The sequence below is a fragment of the Carassius gibelio genome, chromosome A24 (assembly GCF_023724105.1).
Source record: "Carassius gibelio isolate Cgi1373 ecotype wild population from Czech Republic chromosome A24, carGib1.2-hapl.c, whole genome shotgun sequence".
Classification (NCBI taxonomy): Eukaryota; Metazoa; Chordata; class Actinopteri; order Cypriniformes; family Cyprinidae; genus Carassius; species Carassius gibelio.
In genome coordinates this window covers 17,576,327-17,595,463 of record NC_068394.1, presented here as the reverse complement: position 1 = coordinate 17,595,463, position 19,137 = coordinate 17,576,327, and the positions used below count along the sequence as shown (strand labels likewise).

General features: G+C 37.2%; 1 protein-coding gene across 2 annotated transcripts in view; it reads right to left on the bottom strand.

Annotated features, from left to right (window-relative positions):
- The window catches only part of LOC127946257 (cyclin-Y), a 47,248-nt gene extending 28,803 nt beyond the window's left edge, over positions 1–18,445 (bottom strand). The window contains exon 1 of one of the 2 annotated variants that reach the window (XM_052542714.1): positions 17,969–18,445. In XM_052542714.1, the coding sequence (XP_052398674.1) occupies positions 17,969–18,122 (154 nt within the window). In that variant the 5' untranslated portion in view covers positions 18,123–18,445. The remainder of the gene's footprint in view (positions 1–17,968) is intronic. The other variant, XM_052542715.1, reaches the window with a different exon arrangement.
- Between the last annotated feature and the right edge of the window lie 692 nt (positions 18,446–19,137).

Sequence of the window (19,137 nt, the reverse complement as noted above, 5' to 3'; positions counted from 1 at the left end):
ATACAACTCCAGATGTCTATACATCATTGCTGTGTGAAGACTGCTGAAGAGAAGTAACAAGTAGGGCTTTTTTTTTTTTTTTAAATAACAAAAGGAGGGAAACAAGAGATGTAGAGGGCCCCATGTCTGTGTTTGCCTTGGGCCCCAAAATGTCTAAATCCGCCCCTGTATATATATATATATATATATATATATATATATATATATACATATACATATATACATATATATATATATATACATATATATATATATATACATACATATATATATATATACATACATATATATATATATATATATATGCAAATTTATTATATTAATAAATACTAGAATAATATATCAGTAACACTAAATAACAGATTTGGCAGCCCGTGGTAACTGTATGTTTTCACTGTATGGAAAAAAAGCAGCTTGAACATTCTGCTAAACTTCTGTGCTCCTCAGAAAAAAGAAAAGTGAGTAAGTGATGGCATACATATTTATGTTGGTATATTCCTCTAATAAAGGTGAAGACAAGAGCAGAGGAGCATGTGCGGCTTCATTTGGGATACAAACCACACAGCAGTGCTTTTCAAAAAGGGTTAAATAAATCAAAGGATCGTGCTGTGATGATTGAAACACTGCACCCATTAGTGAGGAAGAAAAGTCAACTGTGTTTCCAACACCAGAGGCAGACTAGGCTTCGTTCAAACCACTCTTCTGCATAAACGTTATAGTCTGTAATTCACAAGATGCTCTCAGAAACAGTCTAATATACATTTATTGTAAATCCAAAGTATTCATAAGGTATAACGTACAATGACATAGAACTACCCCATCAAGTAAATATGTGGTGCATCCTGACAGTAGACATTTGAAACAGAGGTGTGTGTGTGTATTGCATTGTCATTTTGCATATTACATCCCAAATTGAATAATGCTACCCATATGCTTCCATATGTATGTGTGTGTGTTCAGCAGGGTGGAGAGCAGTAATTAGCCTGTGTTAATAGTTAGTTTTGTCTTGTCCCCGGTCGCTTGGGCAGGAGCACCATGGAAACGCCAGATGAAGGATAGCGGACTTAATCTCTATTAATGGTTCAGCCAGCAGAACTGCCTCTGTACATCTTTGTGAGTACACATCTACTGAATTCGGTCACTTTTTTTTTTTACAGAGTTTGTCTCGGCCCATACTTCTAGTGAAGGGAAACAAGGCCCGAGTGAACAAAGCAAGTTCCACAAAGACAATGTTTGGATGAGTTTGGTGTGGAAGAACTTGAAATGGCCCACTCAGAGCCCTGACCTCAACCCCATCAAATACCTTCAGGATGACTTGGGAGATTGTGAGTCAACATCAATGCCTGAATTCACAAATGCTCTCCTGGATGAATGAGCAAAAACACCCGCAGAAACACTCCAAAATTGTGTGGAAAGTCTACCCAGAGTGGAAGCTCTTATAGCTGCAAATGAGGGACCAACTATGTATATGTATTTAGAAAGAGATGCCATTAAAGTCCCTGTTAGTTTAATGTTCACGAGTCAAAATTATTTTTGTGCATATAGTATAAGCAAAAATGAAATGCAGTGCGTGATATGATTTATTCATCAGGGTTTGATTGAGACAAGTTTTGATTGGATCATACATAACAATAGACAGATAAGAAATAGTTGGGTATTGTATCATGGTTATATTGGCAGAAAAGTCATTTCAGACAAGAAGAAAGCAGTTATTGCACCAAGGTGTATGTGAGGAAAGTATGCACCCGGAGGTCACTGATAAATGAGATCATGTGATGAGGTAGGGTTAGGGTTCACAGCCCCACCAGGAAACATCACAACAGGAGAACGAACCTTCAATCCCTTTAACTCTTAAGCCGGGCATACACTCTGCGATTTCTGTGCGATTTAGGCAAGGTACCAACTCACACTGTACGAGTAGATCGCATGCAATGTAAAGCCAAAGCTCACGATTTTAATGCGCTCACTGTATCCGATCGTTGAGTTGCGATTTGACTGCTTACACTATACGTGGGGAATCAACCGAATCAACACGTAGGATCCCTCAGAACCCGGATGTTTGTGGCTGTTCCAGAATAAACATGGTTTCCCGGGATAAACGCACTGCTTTGGTGATATACGCAATTCTTTGTGCTGAAACGTCCAAAAAAAAAAAAAAAAAAAAACGAAATAAATAAAAAGTCATCGGCGTATCTGGTGGCTTGGAAGATGTGGCCAATATGGTTTATCCATTTTGCAACGTGAAATGAAGGCAAGCAGGCGTTTTCATTAATCTGCACAGCTCATATCAGAGAGCTTCCTCTGCGTTATGGTGAGCAAGCTGTCCAAACACCAGCAGTGTGTGCCAGTGCAGTGTGGCAGCTGCGAGTCGTGTTAGTGTGTGGGCAGAAAACAGGCCAGTGGCACCTGCTGAGGGCATTAGAGCCCAGATCAGAATCTGTGCAGTGCTGAGATGTTAACAGGTTAACAACACAAGCTCAATGAAGCTTCACACATATGATGTGTGTGTGTGCATGTCAATGAAGAAAGGTTAGCTTATGGCATATTTAATAAATGTAATATTTAAAAGGCAGTAGGAAGCTTAGCAATACGAACAGAAAGACAACATGTAAAAACAAATAAATAAAACAAATTATTTATATATATATATATATATATATATATATATATATATATATGTGTGTGTGTGTGTGTGTGTGTGTGTGTGTGCGTGTGTGTGTGTCTGTGTGTAAACGTAATAACATATTACTTATTAGTATTTAACTAGATGAGTAAAGTTTGATGACAAACTTTGTTGTTGGCTTGGCAAAGCCTTGTCTGAAATTTTTTTATAATTCTGAGAAGATTTAAGTTTGAAGATTTTGCTCTAAGTCAATATTATGTTGCTAACATAATTTAACACATTGCTAGCATGTTGTTAACATGATTTAACAATTTGTCAGCATGTTTCAAACATTAACACATTGCTAACCTGTTTTACCATATTGTTAACACAATTGTACAAGCATGGTTTAGCACACTACTAATGTTTCTAATATGTATTAACATGATGCTAACGTGTTTCTAGTATTTTAAACATATTCATAGCATGATTTAACACAATAACATTTTTATGGGATGCTAACATAATGTAACATTGCTAACATGTTTTAAATTGTTGCTAGCATGACTTAACTTGTTGCTAGCATGCTTTAACATGTTGCTAACATGATTAGCACACTGCTAGAATGCTCTAAGATGCTATCTAAGGATAGCTTTGCTTGTGACTGATAGCTTACATACTACATGCATATGATTGTAAAAAAGTATTGAACCCTCTCAATGAAAGTCTCTACAACTTTTTTATATATTATTTTGATCATGTTTAAAAAAAAAATCATAAGCCCAATCAGTTAGAAAAGATGAGTCAAATGTCTGAGCCAAGTTTGCTGGTTGTAGTTTAAAAACTGTTTAAAATGTAGTTCCATAAAAAGGAGAAGAACAACATTATTTTATGCTATCAGCTGACAAAAACTAAGGTGTTAAGCAAGTAGCACATATCATCCTGATAAAGTTACTATGTTGTTTTAGTGAAGGATCAGCTAACGGTAACCATGTCTGATCTGGGACATCTTGAGTGAATCCTGGAGGCTTTATTTTCAGATACTCAAGTAACTTGAGGAATGGTTGTCCTATTGCAGTATGAATGTAAGAATGTGTGTGTGTGTGTGTGTGTGTGTGTGTGTCATGCTGGTAAGGAAGCAGGTCTGACTGTGATGCCATCTGTGCCAGCGCCACCCTACCTTCCTGACATTTACACTCGGCAACACAATATGTACACTACACTACACATTACACACAGTTTATCCAATATGATATCAGAATCAGTTATGATTTCCACACTGGAGGAAAACATGTATAACAGAGATAACCTAGCTTTCAACTAATCAATAAATTATTTAATGACACAAACAAACATACACATGTAAGATTTTTCAAACGTTTTAAAAATAATGCCCTTCTGCTCACCAAGGTTGCATTTATGTGATCAAAAAGAAGTAAAAACAGCGATATTAAAGTTTTTCTAAATTAATATATTATACAATTTAATTTATTTATAAGTCAAAGCTTAACTGTCATAATTTCAAAAAATTTAAATGTTATTATTAAATACACTAAAAATTAATATAAAAGTGCTGGGCAACAAAAATAATTTAACAGCGATTAAACAGCAGGACTGTCTGTGATTAATTGCAATCCATCGCATTATGCACAACTAACAAATGCATCCAAAAGAAGTGTACTGTGCACATTTTTTTTCATTAAAAAGTACTGCTATATGAACAAAGGTGCACTAACATTTGGTTTGCAAACACTTTAAACAAATATGGTGCTTTTTACAGCAGCATTCCTTTTACAGAGTAGCAGTTAAATTATAACATTAATGTAAATAAATTAAATATAAAACAAGCTATTTGTCACTGCCAGGACATCAAGGTCTTTTTAAATAAATAAATAAATATACACACAGTGGGTATGGAAAGTATTCAGACCCCTTAACATTTTCACTCTTTGTTATATTGCAGCCATTTGCTAAAATCATTTAAGTTCATTTTTTTCCCCAATGTACTCACAGCACCCCATATTCACAGAAAAACACAGAATTGTTGACATTTTTGCACATTTATTAAAAAGGAAAAACTGAAATATCACATGGTCCTAAGTATTCAGACCCTTGGCTGTGACACTCATATATCTAACTCAGGTGCTGTCCATTTCTTCTGATCATCCTTGAGATGGTTCTACATCTTCATTTGAGTCCAGCTGTATTTGATACTGAAACTGATTGGACTTGATCAGGAAAGCCACACACTTGTCTATATAAGACCTTACAGCTCACAGTGCATGTCAGAGCAAATGAGAATCATGCGGTCAAAGGAACTGCCTGAAGAGCTCAGAGACAGAATTGTGGCAAGGCTCAGATCTGGCCAAGGTTACCAAAAAACAAAAAACAAATCTGCTGCACTTAAGGATCCTAAGTGCACAATGGCCTCCATAATCCTTAAATGAAGATGTTTGGGATGACCATAACTCTTCCTAGAGCTGGCCGTCTGGCCAAACTGAGCTATCGGGGGAGAAGAGCCTTGGTGAAAGAGGTAAAGAAGAACCCAAAGATCACTGTGGCTGAGCTCCAGAGATGCAGTCGGGAGATGGGAGAAAGATGCAGAAAGTCAACCATCACTGCATCCCCCCACCAGTCTGGGCTTTATGGCAGAATGGCCCGACGGAAGCCTCTCCTCAGTGCAAGACACATGAAAGCCCCCATGGAGTTTGCTAAAAAACACCTGAAGAATTCTCTGGTCTGACTTTTTGGCCTTAATTCTAAGCGGTATGTGTGGAGAAAACCAGGCACTGCTCATCACCTGTCCAACACAGTCCCATCAGTGAAGCATGGTGGTGGCAGCATCATGCTGTGGGGGTGTTTTTCAGCTGCAGGGACAGGACGACCGGTTGCAATCAAGGGAAAGATCAATGCGGCCAATATCCAGCGATATCCTGGATGAGAACCTTCTCCAGAGAGCTCAGGACCTCAGACTGGGCCGAAGGTTCACCTTCCAACAAGACAATAACCCTAAGCACACAGCTAAAATAACGAAGGAGTGGCTTCACAACAACTCTGTGACTGTTCTTGAATGGCCTAGCCAGAGCCCTGACTTAAACCCAATTGAGCATCTCTGGAGAGACCTGAAAATGGCATTCCACCAACGTTTACCATCCAACCTGACAGAACTGCAGAGGATCTGCAAGGAGGAATGGCAGAGGATCACCAAATCTTTCCCAAAAAGATTCACGGCTGTATTAGATCAAAAGTGTGCTTCTACTAATTACTGAGCAAAGGGTCTGAATACTTTACTATGTGATATTTCAGTTTTTCTTTTTTAATAAATATGCAAAAATGTCAACAATTATGTGTTTTTCTGTCAATATGGGGTGCTGTGTGTACATTAATGAGAAAAAAAAAAAAGTACTTAAATGATTTTAGCAAATGGCTGTAATATAAAAAAAACGTGAAAAATTTAAGGGGGTCTGAATACTTTCCGTACCCACTTTATATATAGTTTGTTGTAGAAAAAAACAAGTTATGCTCAGAGTCCATAGCCTCGATCATAATATTATAACCGGTTCCTTCCTATTAGAGACCTGCAGGATCGCGGGACCCATCGCAACAGAGTGTGGTGCTGGACAACACTTGATGGGTGGGTAGACACTTGTGTTACTGGATGTGGGAGAATAATTAGGGTGTGCTCACACAAGGCAATCTTAACCCCCAAAGCCTGGTTTGTTTGACTAGCGTGATCGCTCTGTTTAGCAGTCCCTGGCTCGTTGTAAAGAGGTGAGCAAGAGTGGTTCAGTTATATTTAGATCAGTGAGTGAGAGCGCTAACCGCGCCGGAGCGCAGATGTTCTGATGCGTGCTGCATGATTGCGTGAATATTTCTGAGTGGCAAAAGCAATATATCTGTACGGCAATATTTTGTGAGAGGGCCGTGTGTTACTGCGTCCCATACGACTCAAAATAATAAACCACAAAGTTAACAAAACAATGCACTCCACTGTGTTGAGCAAGTGCTTCTCTGCGGTCTTCACATGCTGTCGGAAACTTACTATTTCTCATCTATGAAGTAAGAAATACAAGCTTGTTGCATTCTTTTCTGTGGTTTGTGAATGCTGATGCTTAACCTTAATAATTTGATCGGGAGCATCCCCTCCACCTAATATAATAATATTTTTTTATTATTAAATACAATTTAGTTCCAATCTCAATTCCTCAGAGCTGATCCAAACATGTTCAGGAGTAACACCTCCGTTTGTCATATTCATAAGGGTTTCGCTTTCATGTGGCTGCTCCTCAAACTACATGCATCAGCTGCAGTGATGTCCTGGGAATATTTTTTTTATAAAATGTAATCTGTTACTAATGTCCTCTCCTCTACTAACACCTCTCCATGCTTGACATTCAAGTGGCTTTAAACATTTAAACATCTGACGAAAAGCAGGATATCAGACTTGAGCTAGACAGGCTGAAGAGTTTAAAGACGGCAAATGTGTTTAAACACTGAGAGCAAATATTGAGGCAAAAACTGCTGGGAGCGAGACAAATTTTAGCTGCCTGTTGTCTTGCTGCTTTAATGAAAGGGTTGCGAGATATTTATGCACAGCTCTAAAAGCCAGTCTATAACTCCTAAACCCACTGAACAACAGCCCCTGTGGATTCAGCCTCCAGGCATTAGATGCAGACGCCTATTTTTCATCCAAAAAACAAGAATGAATAAATAAAAAAAGACACAAACTCTGAATTAAAGGAATACCAAAGACGAACATGTTGTCGTTGTTTACTCAAGCGAACGTACAAACAGATTTGAATAAATTTAACTTTACATCACTTGCTCACCAATGGATCCTCAGCAGTGAATGGGTGCCGTCAGAATGAGAGTCAGTAATCAACTCCAGTCAATTAGCATATTCTGAAGCAAAAAGCTGCATGTTTGTAAGAAACAAATTCATCAAGGATATTACATTCAAACAGTCTCTTCTGGACAAAATATGAGTTCTTAATTCATAATAACACTTCATCCAGCAAAAAAGGAAAAGGTTTCCATTTCCTGCTGCCCTTTCGTATAAAAATTAAATAAAATAAAATTGTAATTCCACTGACATATTTGTTTAAAACTGTTTTGGAGAGTTATTCTTCTAAAAGGTGATTGTTCTGTGTATATTTCTCTCCTGATTCAGACAGGCTTTTCACTTCACAAGTCATTAACTGATGGACTGAAGTGGTGTGGATTACTTGTGGATTATTGTGATGTTTTTATCAGCTGTTTGGACTCTCATTCTGACGGCACCCATTCACTGGAGAGGATCCATTTGAGAGCAAGTGATGAAATGCTACATTTCTCCAAATCCATTCCGACCATGTTCTAACCCGATGGCCTAAGGGCAAGTAAATCTTATAAAATGTTCATTTTGGGGTGGCCTATTCCTTTAATTACAAGAGAATTGCAGATCAGCACAAATGGCCCATACGTCTAATGTTCACAGTGCAGATTAGAAGAGCTGTTGCTAAAAACATTTCTCCTCCATTCAGCTCATTACGTTGGTCATCTGGCTTCACAAATCCAAGAGAGAGGTTTGAGAGGATATATTTGTTTAAAGCACATTGGCTCTTTTGAAGTAGATCCCATTAGCATAATGATTATGCATACAAACTGATTCTGATTCAATTCAGATACATCTGGCCCTCAGTGGTGGGTCCTTTGCCAAAACAACTACATCAGTTAGAGAGGAGAAAACGAAATAAAGATAGTTCTAACTCTACATATCAACAGCATCCCCTACAGTGGGCTAACAAACAATATAATATAATATATGTTTGGACAGTGTAAAAAGTTATATTGAGATCTATTACAATTTACAATAACTTTGTAATTTATTCCTGTGATCAAATCTGAATATTCAGAATCACTAATCCAGTCTTTACTGTCACATGATCCTTTAGAAATCATTGTAATATGCTACTTTGCTGCTCAAAAAAAAAAAAAAAAAAAAAAAAAATTCTATTAATGTTGAAAACAGTTTGTACTGCTTCATATTTTTGCAGTGCATTTTTTTTCAGGATTAAGAATAGCATTTATTTTATTTTTTTTCTAACATTGTCTAAACTGTCACTTTGGCCCGTTTAATGCATCTTCGCTTTGCATCTGTTTTTCAAACAATGGTATACTCTCTCTCTCTCTCTCTCTCTCAAACACACACACACACACACACACACACACACAATAAATGTTCAATTATTTAGTGAGATCTCTAACCTTGGTAAAATCTCAAATATGGTTTTGACAGCTGATATTATCATAGTGTCTGTTCTGACCACAAGGTTTCCCCAAAACAGATCAAATACAGTTTCAAATGACAAACGTTTGATTATCTGGCAGTATTTCAAGAGTCAGACGCTTCAAAGCAGGATCTAGGTTAGCCTTACGTCTGAAACATATATCCACGTGCGCAGACTCCTGCTGAAGAACACACTCACAGGAGGATCTCACACAACTCATCCTCATGCAGCGCAGTGACAAGTCTTTAACAGAGCCCAGGCTTCCTTCCACCTGCTGATCCATTCCCACAAACATTTCCAAATGCTGAAGTTTCATGTGTTTCCTGTAAAGGCCATTTTTTTTTCTCTTTTTGCAACATTTATCTGGAAACTAGTCAGTTGAATTCAACACATGTAAGCATATGAATGAATACAACATGTATTGTGAATGTCATTTACACACACACACAAAAAAAAAAAAATGTGTAAAAATTTGGGGCGAGTTATTTTATTTATTTAGCAATAAATACTTGTATTCAGTGAAAATGAATTAAATTGATCACAAGTGACAATAAAGCCATTTACAATGCTACAAAAGCTTTATATTTTAAATAAATAATGTTCTTTTTAATTTTCTATTAATCAAAATGTCCTGAAAAGTGTCCTGTATTACCAAAAAAATATTAAACATTACAACCATTTTCAGCATTGATAATAAGAAATGTTTCTTGAGCAACATATTAGAATGATTTCTGAAGGATCGTGTGACACTGAAGACTAGAATAATGATGCTGGAAATTCAGCTTTGACTCAAAGGAATAAATTACATCTTCAAATATATTACAATAGAAAACAGTTATATTAAATCAGAATAATATTTCACAATATCACTGATTTTATTGTATTTTTTTATGACATAACTGCAGCCTTGGTGAGCAGAAGAGTCCTTCAAAAACATAAAAAAACGTGGTCGATCATGTAGCCTATTTTCCACTCATATAAATAATATTTTACAAATCAGCATTGACAGGGAAGGATTATGCTGATAAGCTCATATATTCCACACGTCACCGGAGCGTTCAGATACCGCTGGTTTCCAGGGCTACAGCACTGAATAAAGCAGAAACCTATGTCGGCCACATCACGCTCATCTTTGATGTTTTCTGAGAGCAGGAAATCAGATTTAAGATGCTTTCCTACAGCAAAACAGGGCTGATCAGAGCAAAAGTATGATCAAATTATAGAGGAAATGTGATCGTGAGGACTATGATACAGTATGTCATGATTCACTCACACCAAAGTGGGAGGTAAAACAAGAGTCAATCTGACAAAAGTGGCTTAGAAAGAGGTCAGCTGCCAAAGTTCAGTCCAGACTGTCTACAGACCTACTTACAAAATTAGGCAAGGAAAATCAAGCATGGATGTGGGTAGAACCGACTCCACATTAAACACAAGAGAACCCATTTGTGAAGAAAAAAAGAAAAAAACACCGGTAAAGAAATACAAAGCAAAGCTGCGGGGGCAGTAGAAGTGTGTGATTTATGACATACACCAATTGTTACAGCCACTTCTGTTATGAATTTGGAGAACCCAAAGACATATCTTTTAAATTGTTTTAAGTTGTAATAATATTCCACAAAATCACTGTTTTTAATAATACTGTTTTAAGTAATATTTATGAAAAGGAAAAAAAAACTTACTAAATAATAATAATAATAATAATAATAATAATAATAAATGATTCTGAATCTTGTATAATGGCAGAAGATTAATCATTTTTAGGTTCAATGTCCCAGTCCTGGTGAGAAGGACTTCTGAATGTTTCACGAAGCCTCACCAAACCCGCTCATTTCTGCAGCTACATGAAACAGTTTAGCACACAACGCACGGACGTGGCTGAGGAAGGGAAACCAATGCACTTCCTGTGTGTCATTTCCTTCAGAGGACAGAAATCACAGTGAGAAAATGTCAAACATGACTCGGGTTCATTCATGACTGAGACTGACAGTGATTAAGAACGATTAGAGCGCGTCTTCACAGCCGACTCATTTTATGTAGATGCACTTTAGTTTCAGCTAAGGTTTGCCATCAGCAGTGCAGCTCAGCAGTCTTTCCACATACACGGCCCGTTACATAATTACTCTCTAGTCTAGCTTAGGTGCACTCATAGTTTCCTACGGAAGCCCATTTCTGCCACAAAAAAAAATAAAAAAAAAATTGGTTTTATCTCACAATTCTGACTTTTTCTTCACAGAATTGTGAGCTACTGTATAAATTTGCAGTTGCGAGTTTAAAGTCAGAACTGTGAGAGAAAAGTCACAATTCGAGATACAAACTCACAATTCTGACTTTTTTTTCTAAGAATTGCGTGATACAAACACAATTGCGAGTCATAATTGTGAGATATAAAGTCAAATGCAAAATAAAAACTAATAATTCTGACTTTTTTTTACGCAACTGGGATTTTACCTCTCGCAATCACTTGCAATTGCAAGTTTATATCATGCAATTCTGAGAAAAAGTACGAAATAGGGGTGCGCGATAAATATCGTCCGATAATTAATGCGCATCTCGTCAGTAAAGCCGGTTCTCTAATCAGCTGTAAATTCCATAGGGTGCATGATTTCACATAGAGCAGCTGTTACTACACAGAGCCGTTGTTAACTGAGAACATGCGCAAATAAATGCTGAAAATGAACGTGGATTTGCGCATCTTCTCAGTGAACAACGGCACTGTGTAACAGCTGCTCTATGTGAAATCACGCACCTGAAGGAATTTACAGCTGATTAGAGAACCGGCTTTACTGACGAGATGTGCATTTATTATCGGATGATATTTATCGCGCACCCCTAGTATGAAATGCCACATAAAAAGTCACAATTACATTTTTTTTTTTTTATTCAGTGGCGAAAAAACGGGCTTCCATACTTTCCTCCCCTAAATTAATTTGAAGCAAACCGCAACAAAATCTCACACTGGAATTGGGCTGGATTAAAACACGGAGTATATTCAATGTTTCATCTGCAATATAAGATTTCATTTTTAAGATTTGATCAACTTCTCTGTTTTAAACCTCAGTAGCAAAACTGTGCACAGACTTTTGAATAAATTCTTTCAAATAGTCTATTTTCAATACACTAGATCACAAACGTACACAGTAGTCGCGGCATGCCATTTTATATGCTTTAAACATGTTTTGAATGCCCATGAAAGAGTTTGCATCGAAACTGAAGTCTACTTTGGGCTTAACCCTCTCTTTGTTCCCTTCCCGTATGGTGCATCCTGAACTGCCTGTGTCTCTTTGCTAATAAAGGGGGATTTTAGAACACTACTCATCTCCAGACCTGTGCTCTGGTGCAGTAGCAGGAATTAACACAAATCTCCCTATCGTTTCTGCCAGAGCAAATATGAGCCCTGAATGTTAGCTAAAATTAGGCTTGTTTGAGCTCACTCCCATCATGAGACATCAGATGATGTAGAACGGAATCTTCAAATAGAATGTGTTTGTCACTTCTCTATTGTCACCTTCTGGAGTTTTATGTTGGTTTCCTTTCAGCTATTTTGGCGTCAGTATACAAATAGATTTTCAAAAGTCAATAAATGTTAACATTTGAAAATTGACAAACCGAATATGTCAGTTTCGTTCATTCCCTATAATAGGTATAAAGAACCACACACAAAAAAAATATATATTTTTTTTTTTATCATCATCACCCAGAATCAAACGATTGGAATGATCAGCAAAACAGAATGAAATATTTCACACTGCATGATAAAGAGAATAAATGCCCAGTTAGTTAACATCATACAACACGTGCTGGTTCTGACTGACTTTTTTATGCCCAAACTGAACATTTAGACTTTGATTCTGAGATTGCTGATGTGCTTTTATTATTTTATTTTTTTATTATCGTGGAAATAGATGAAACTGTTAAATACGTCATATTGAGTCCCTGTTGCTTATGTTATTAGAAAATGAAACAAAATTTTAATCAAAATTTGATAATTGCATGAATATTTTAAACAACTGAGAAAACATGTTTTTAAATCATCCATCAAGTTCCCGAATCTATGCTTATGTATATGCATACATTCATTATATATATATATATATATATATATATATATATATATATTTTTTTTTTTTTTTTTTTTTTTTTAATAAACAGTAAAATGTAATTTATTCCTGTGATGCAAAGCTGTATTTTCAGTAGGGTTGCTCCGATCTCGTCAGTAAAGCCGGTTCTCTAATCAGCGGTAAATTCCCTCAGGTGCGTGATTTCACATAGAGCAGCTGTTACTACACAGAGCCTTTGTTAACTGAGAAGATGCGCAAATAAACACTGAAAATTAACGAGAGAGAGAGAGAGAGAGAAAGGCGCATGAGAGATAGAGAGAATGCGAGAAAGCGAAACCGCGAGAGAGAGAGCAAGAGGAGAGAGAGAGAGCATGAGAGAGAGAGAGCGCGCGAGAGAGAGAGAGAGAGATTGCACGAGAGAGAGCGCGAGCGAGAGAGAGATTAATAAATATAGTAACAAAAGTATTGCTCGTAGTAAGTTCATGTTAGTTAATATTTTAACAATTCAAACCATATCCTAAGCCCCTTTCACACTGCACGTCGGACCCGCAATATTCCCGTAACATTGCCTGGTCGCCTTCTGTGTGAAAGCAACCACGTCCCGAAATTGATTACCGAATCGAACCCGGGTCGGGGACCTAGTAACATTGCGGTAATCGATCCGGAACGAGCGCTGTGTGAACAAAAGCCAGATCTAATTCCGTATCGAAGTGATGATGCGCGTTATCGCGCGACTCTTTTACCGGCTGTTTTGAAGGAAGATTAACATTCGCGACGAAAACATATGTGCAAACTGTAATGAAGCAGAGATCAGTTAGTTCCTCACTTTCCGCGCTGACGCCAAGATCGTTTGCTTGCTTCAGTTAAAGTATAACGTGCCAAGCGTTGTCGACTCGTACATTACACGTCACGCGCTGATGTCACGTGTCGTTACGGGATCTTCAAGGGTTGTGTGTGAAAGCACGCACATATACCGCGTCATCACTGGCAGTGTGAAAGTGCCAAATCTAGCGACCAGGGAACAATTACAGGAACACTTTACCCCTGCATTTGCCGGAATGGCAGTGTGAAAGGGGCTCTAAAGTTACAAAAAAATAATTTACTCTAATTTAAATAATACTATAATCAATTATAAATAATAATCATTTAAAATGAGAATGTAAGTGTGCTCACCCCATTTTTGTTTGTAAGAAAATATTAGATTTAATATCGCAGAAAAATAAAATATCGGAATGTCATTTTTTCCCAATATCGTGCAGCCCTATTTCATAGTCGCAGTAGTTTGACTACTGAAGTGGCCAACTGTAGAGCCCTGTAATGTCTGACTTCAAGTCACACGGAGGGTCACAGTGTAACTGCAAACAAATGCCCCACTGTACTGCACTCTCAATCATGCCAGAGTCACATTGCACTGACTGCAGGCAACAGAATAGATGTTGTACAGCATCATGTTAATGAGTAAAAGCATGTGGAAAGGTGCAAACCAAAGACATTGATATTGCATAGCTCATGATCCATGTGGGGTGACCAGGGGCCAATTAATTAAATGACCTGGAAATAGTAGCAACACTGCAATTTGGTTTTAATATGTCCAACACTCACAGCTACAGTATGTCAGTATGCTCATTCATCAAAACAGTCACAAGTCTATATAATGACTTTTAATTCCCCAGAAGAATGTTTTCACATTCTTGTTGTCATGCAGTAATCAGTGAAAAAAATATCTGCATATCAGTTTATATTTGCATGGTGCTCTGATTCACAAAGCAGCTGTCTGAATCACATTGGACCGTGTTAATCATAGCACAGCTCTCTCATCACAGGAGACTGACACAGACTGACCCTGAACCATAGCGGGCTAGCTGGGTTGGAATATAGGACTTCCTCAATCTGAAGTGCATCATAGGAGTGGGCAATAAAAGCATTTCTATGTCAATATACTTAAAGATGCACTTATGTGTCTTTAAATCATCTTCAGAAGTGTACCTGAGATAAATTTAGAAGAGCACATTTGTAATTACTGCATAATTATTTAATATGAATTTCTGGGGCAAAGACATATTTGGAGCTAAACAGGGCTATCATAGTGAACTACTAAAACCATTAAAAAGCAATCCTTACAATTTTGTTACTTGTAAAAAAAGAAAAAAAAAAAAGAAAACACACTTGAAATAAAATAAAATATTTAAGACAACTGCAAGGAAAGTAAGTTTTGTTTAGTTTAAAGGTACAATTTGTAAGATATTTGAAGTAAAATATCCAAAAACCACTAGGCTAGTGTTATATATTTTGTCCAGCTGATTACTAACAATATCTCTAATGTTTTCAACTACTTGTAAATTATGAGAAATTTCCCATTCTAAACAGTGACACGGGGCATGATTACTATTTACCATCTGCCGCTGGTTCTGTCGACAAGGACAGCTCCCGTAAACGTAAGCGTACGATCCACAGTCTGATCATGTCTTTGCATTGACTTTGTATGTAATCTACTAGAGCAAATCGTTGAACTCACGTTTGCTATTATTGTTTTTGAATGTACACAAGTGTATATATTTGTTGAACAAGTGGTAATCGTTTACATATCGTCTGATTGATGGCCGTCAGCGGTTGGGTAGAGGACAATAAATCCCATCATTCCACGCTCCTCCTTAGCGTCATCAAACCAAGCGATTGTTATTGTTTTGATAGTGCGCCCTCTAGTGGCAGGTCCTACAACCTGTACCTTTAACTTGTGTACTAAAATACATAAAACTAAACAGGAAGTAAAAATAAAATGTATAACTAATAAAATATAACAAAAAAATTTAATTACTAAAAATGATTGAAAATGAAAATATTAAATAAAAAACAATTCAAAATATAAATAAAAGATATAATATTTCTACAAAACAACAACAACAAAAAAGTGCAGTCAATTTCCAGTTATTAAGTACTGCATGAGAATTAAAAATAAATAAATATATAAGTTTGTCATCACAAAGACCAATAACTAGGATGATATAAATAGCATCAGATCGATTAAAATGCATTAAGCGTTAATTGTTTCTTTATTAAATTATGGAAATGTCATTAAATCAACAAATCTAACAGTTCAAACAAACCAATAAATAAAGACTTTTCATGGCGCCAACCTACAGTATGAGTATGTTGGTTATTGATTTTGCTAGCTGCATATCTAGATGAATATCATGTGATAGTGAGCATAACTGTTCTTGGATCCGCTTTACCTCGTATACATGAGCTCTGCCTGCGATCACATGACACTCTCATCAGCCTCTGTCTTCTGCTAGATGTTAAATCACATTAGAACATGGCTGGGTCCACTCTCCACGTCAACAGATCGAATCTACCGTCAGTTTCAGCAAGCGAATAAACATGTGAGTTAGCACTGGTGGTACTACGGTAAAGTTAGATGGAAAACCCACAGTAACAGAGGGTGATACCATGACAATGTAAGATATACAGAATGATTACCATACTAAAGTGCCATGACATTTACATACTACTCCAAATATCACTGTAATTTAAAAAAAAATTATGCAGAGCAACATACAGATGCGCGTTATGAATCACCTTTAACGTGTGTCTTTTCATATGCTTCGCATAAAATAAACGATTTTATTCATAAAGATACAGAATACAAATATTCCCTCAGAGCTATTTACTGTTTGTTTTTGGGCCAGTTATAAAGGCAGCCGAAGTATATTTCGGTTATGACTGAGACACAGGAGGGCGGTCTCAGCCATGAGCAGTTCCCCGCCGAACACGACTCCAGCTCGGGCTCGAGAACCAGCGCGACACAGCGCAATTACGGTGGAAACAGAACAACAGAGATGTAAGTTACTTCTGTTTAACGTTTAACTTTTAGTTTTACTGTTTGTTAAACTAGTTTAAAAATGGGCAGTATGTATAGCCTATTAAAAATGATATAAACAATGCTGTAAATGATAATTAAAGGAAAATAAAGGAAGTTAACATGCAAACCAGTGGATTATTTTAGAAAAGTTTAGACGATTTAAATGAATCTGTAAACATTATTTAATGAATGAAGTAAAAAAATAAGCTAGTAATATAGTAAAAATTAATAAACTTTATATGGGTTAAATTAACCCTTTATGCTTGGTTAAATAAACAACCTAATTTGGGTAAAATTAACCCAAGATGGGTTCTGTCCTATATTTACCCAACCTTTGGGTTAATAACAACACAAATTGGGTTGTTTTTAAGCCAGTGTTTTTTAGAGTGTGGTAAGTGACGCATCATGTAGTAGACTAAATACTGTGGTAATAAGCATAGTAAAGCCCATAGTTTTTAGTAGACCACACTGTAAAGTATATAAATGCGTGACAGTGATGGTTAAAACCAAGTTTTGAGAGTTTTAAACTAACAGTAACTATGGTATTTGTGTAATACACTGACAAGACGTATGTTAATATAGCACTGTGTGATTACCTTAACAGTGTAAAGCGTTACCATAGTACAGTGGGGTAATACCGTGGTACTTCCACCTACTGTAAGAACGATGGCCTTCACGTGGTACTTTACCTAATACACTCTAAAAACTGTTGGGTCGTTTCAACCCAACAGCTGGGTCAAATATGGACAAACCCATCAGTTGGGTCAAATATGGACAAACCCAACAGCTGGGTCAAATATGGACAAACCCATCAGTTGGGTCAAACATGGACAAACCCAACAGCTGGGTCAAATATGGACAAACCCAACAGCTGGGTCAAATATGGACAAACCCAACAGCTGGGTCAAATATGGACAAACCCATCAGTTGGGTCAAACATGGACAAACCCAACAGCTGGGTTCTATCCTTACATTACATTTTTAACCCAGAAGTTGAGTTAGTCCATATCTGGCCCAAAGTTGGGTTGAAACAAAAGAGGGGTGTGATAAACTCTCCAAAAAGCACAATAGTTTTTGAACACATAACCCTCACGAGCAGTTTTCTCTTCAGTGAGCGTTATTCCACGAACACGGTTAATAAATGTGTAATATTTGAGTGTGTATGATGCTGGACACGCACCGTCGATGTTCTCTCTGTCGCTGATGTGCTGCAGGTTGCAGCCCGTGTCCTCGCGGCTCAGCTCCGGTTCGGGCCGGTACGACTCCAGCCTCGAGTGCGCGTTCCGCCGGAGCTTCGGGCTGGACGACACGCAGCAGGACGTGCTGTTCCCCATGAGTCCCGGTGTGTGCGGATCAACGAGCGGCACTGATCGACGGAGCCCCGCCGCAGATGATGGGCGTAACAGCCGCGGACGACGGGAGGAAACACGGGCTCTGCGATCCGCGAGAAGATCACGCCCGCGCGAAACGCTCGTGTGGAGACATCAGCGGGTCACGATCACGAGCGTCCTCGTCAAATCAACACATAATCCACGCGGACTGCTCTCGGGGAGGTCACTGTTACATCTTATCGTTCAGCTGTCAGTGTATCACCCAGCTCTCAGTCACAAACATATACACACACAGACAGTGAAGACGAAACAGCTTCCGGTTCAGCGCCTGACGTCACTCAGAACGATACATTTTGTATCTGCTTGCACGAGATTGTAATATTAATACGAAATGAAGAGTGCCTGGAAGATTTGATCTGGCATATTTGTCTCTTGTTGTTGGTTGTTTGGAACTACGTTGATTTTTTGGCTACATTATTATTATTATTATTTTTTTTTTTGTCTGTGTGTTGGTGTCTCTGTGTACTGGAAGCTTATGTCACTAAAACAAATCCCTTGTATGCGCAAACATACTTGGCAATGAAGCTCTTTCTGATTCTGATTCTGATTCTGATTGTTACATATTAATCAATGAATGGAACCATTCGTATTATGTAAACAGTGTATTTTGGTGTTGAATGTTAACATATTATAGACTGTGTTTATATCTTGAAGGTTCATATTCTGTATATAAAGTACTCTATACAGATATACAAAAAAAAATAAAAAAAATAAATTAAAAAAAAAAAAAAAAAAATATATATATATATATATATATATATATATATATATATATATATATATATATATATATATATATATATATATATATATATATATAAGAGTCACACTGAATGCATCAAAACTATGAATTAACTCATGTGGAATTATATACATAACAAAAAAGTGTGAAACAACTGAAAATATGTCATATTCTAGGTTCTTCAAAGTAGCCACCTTTTGCTTTGATTACTGCTTT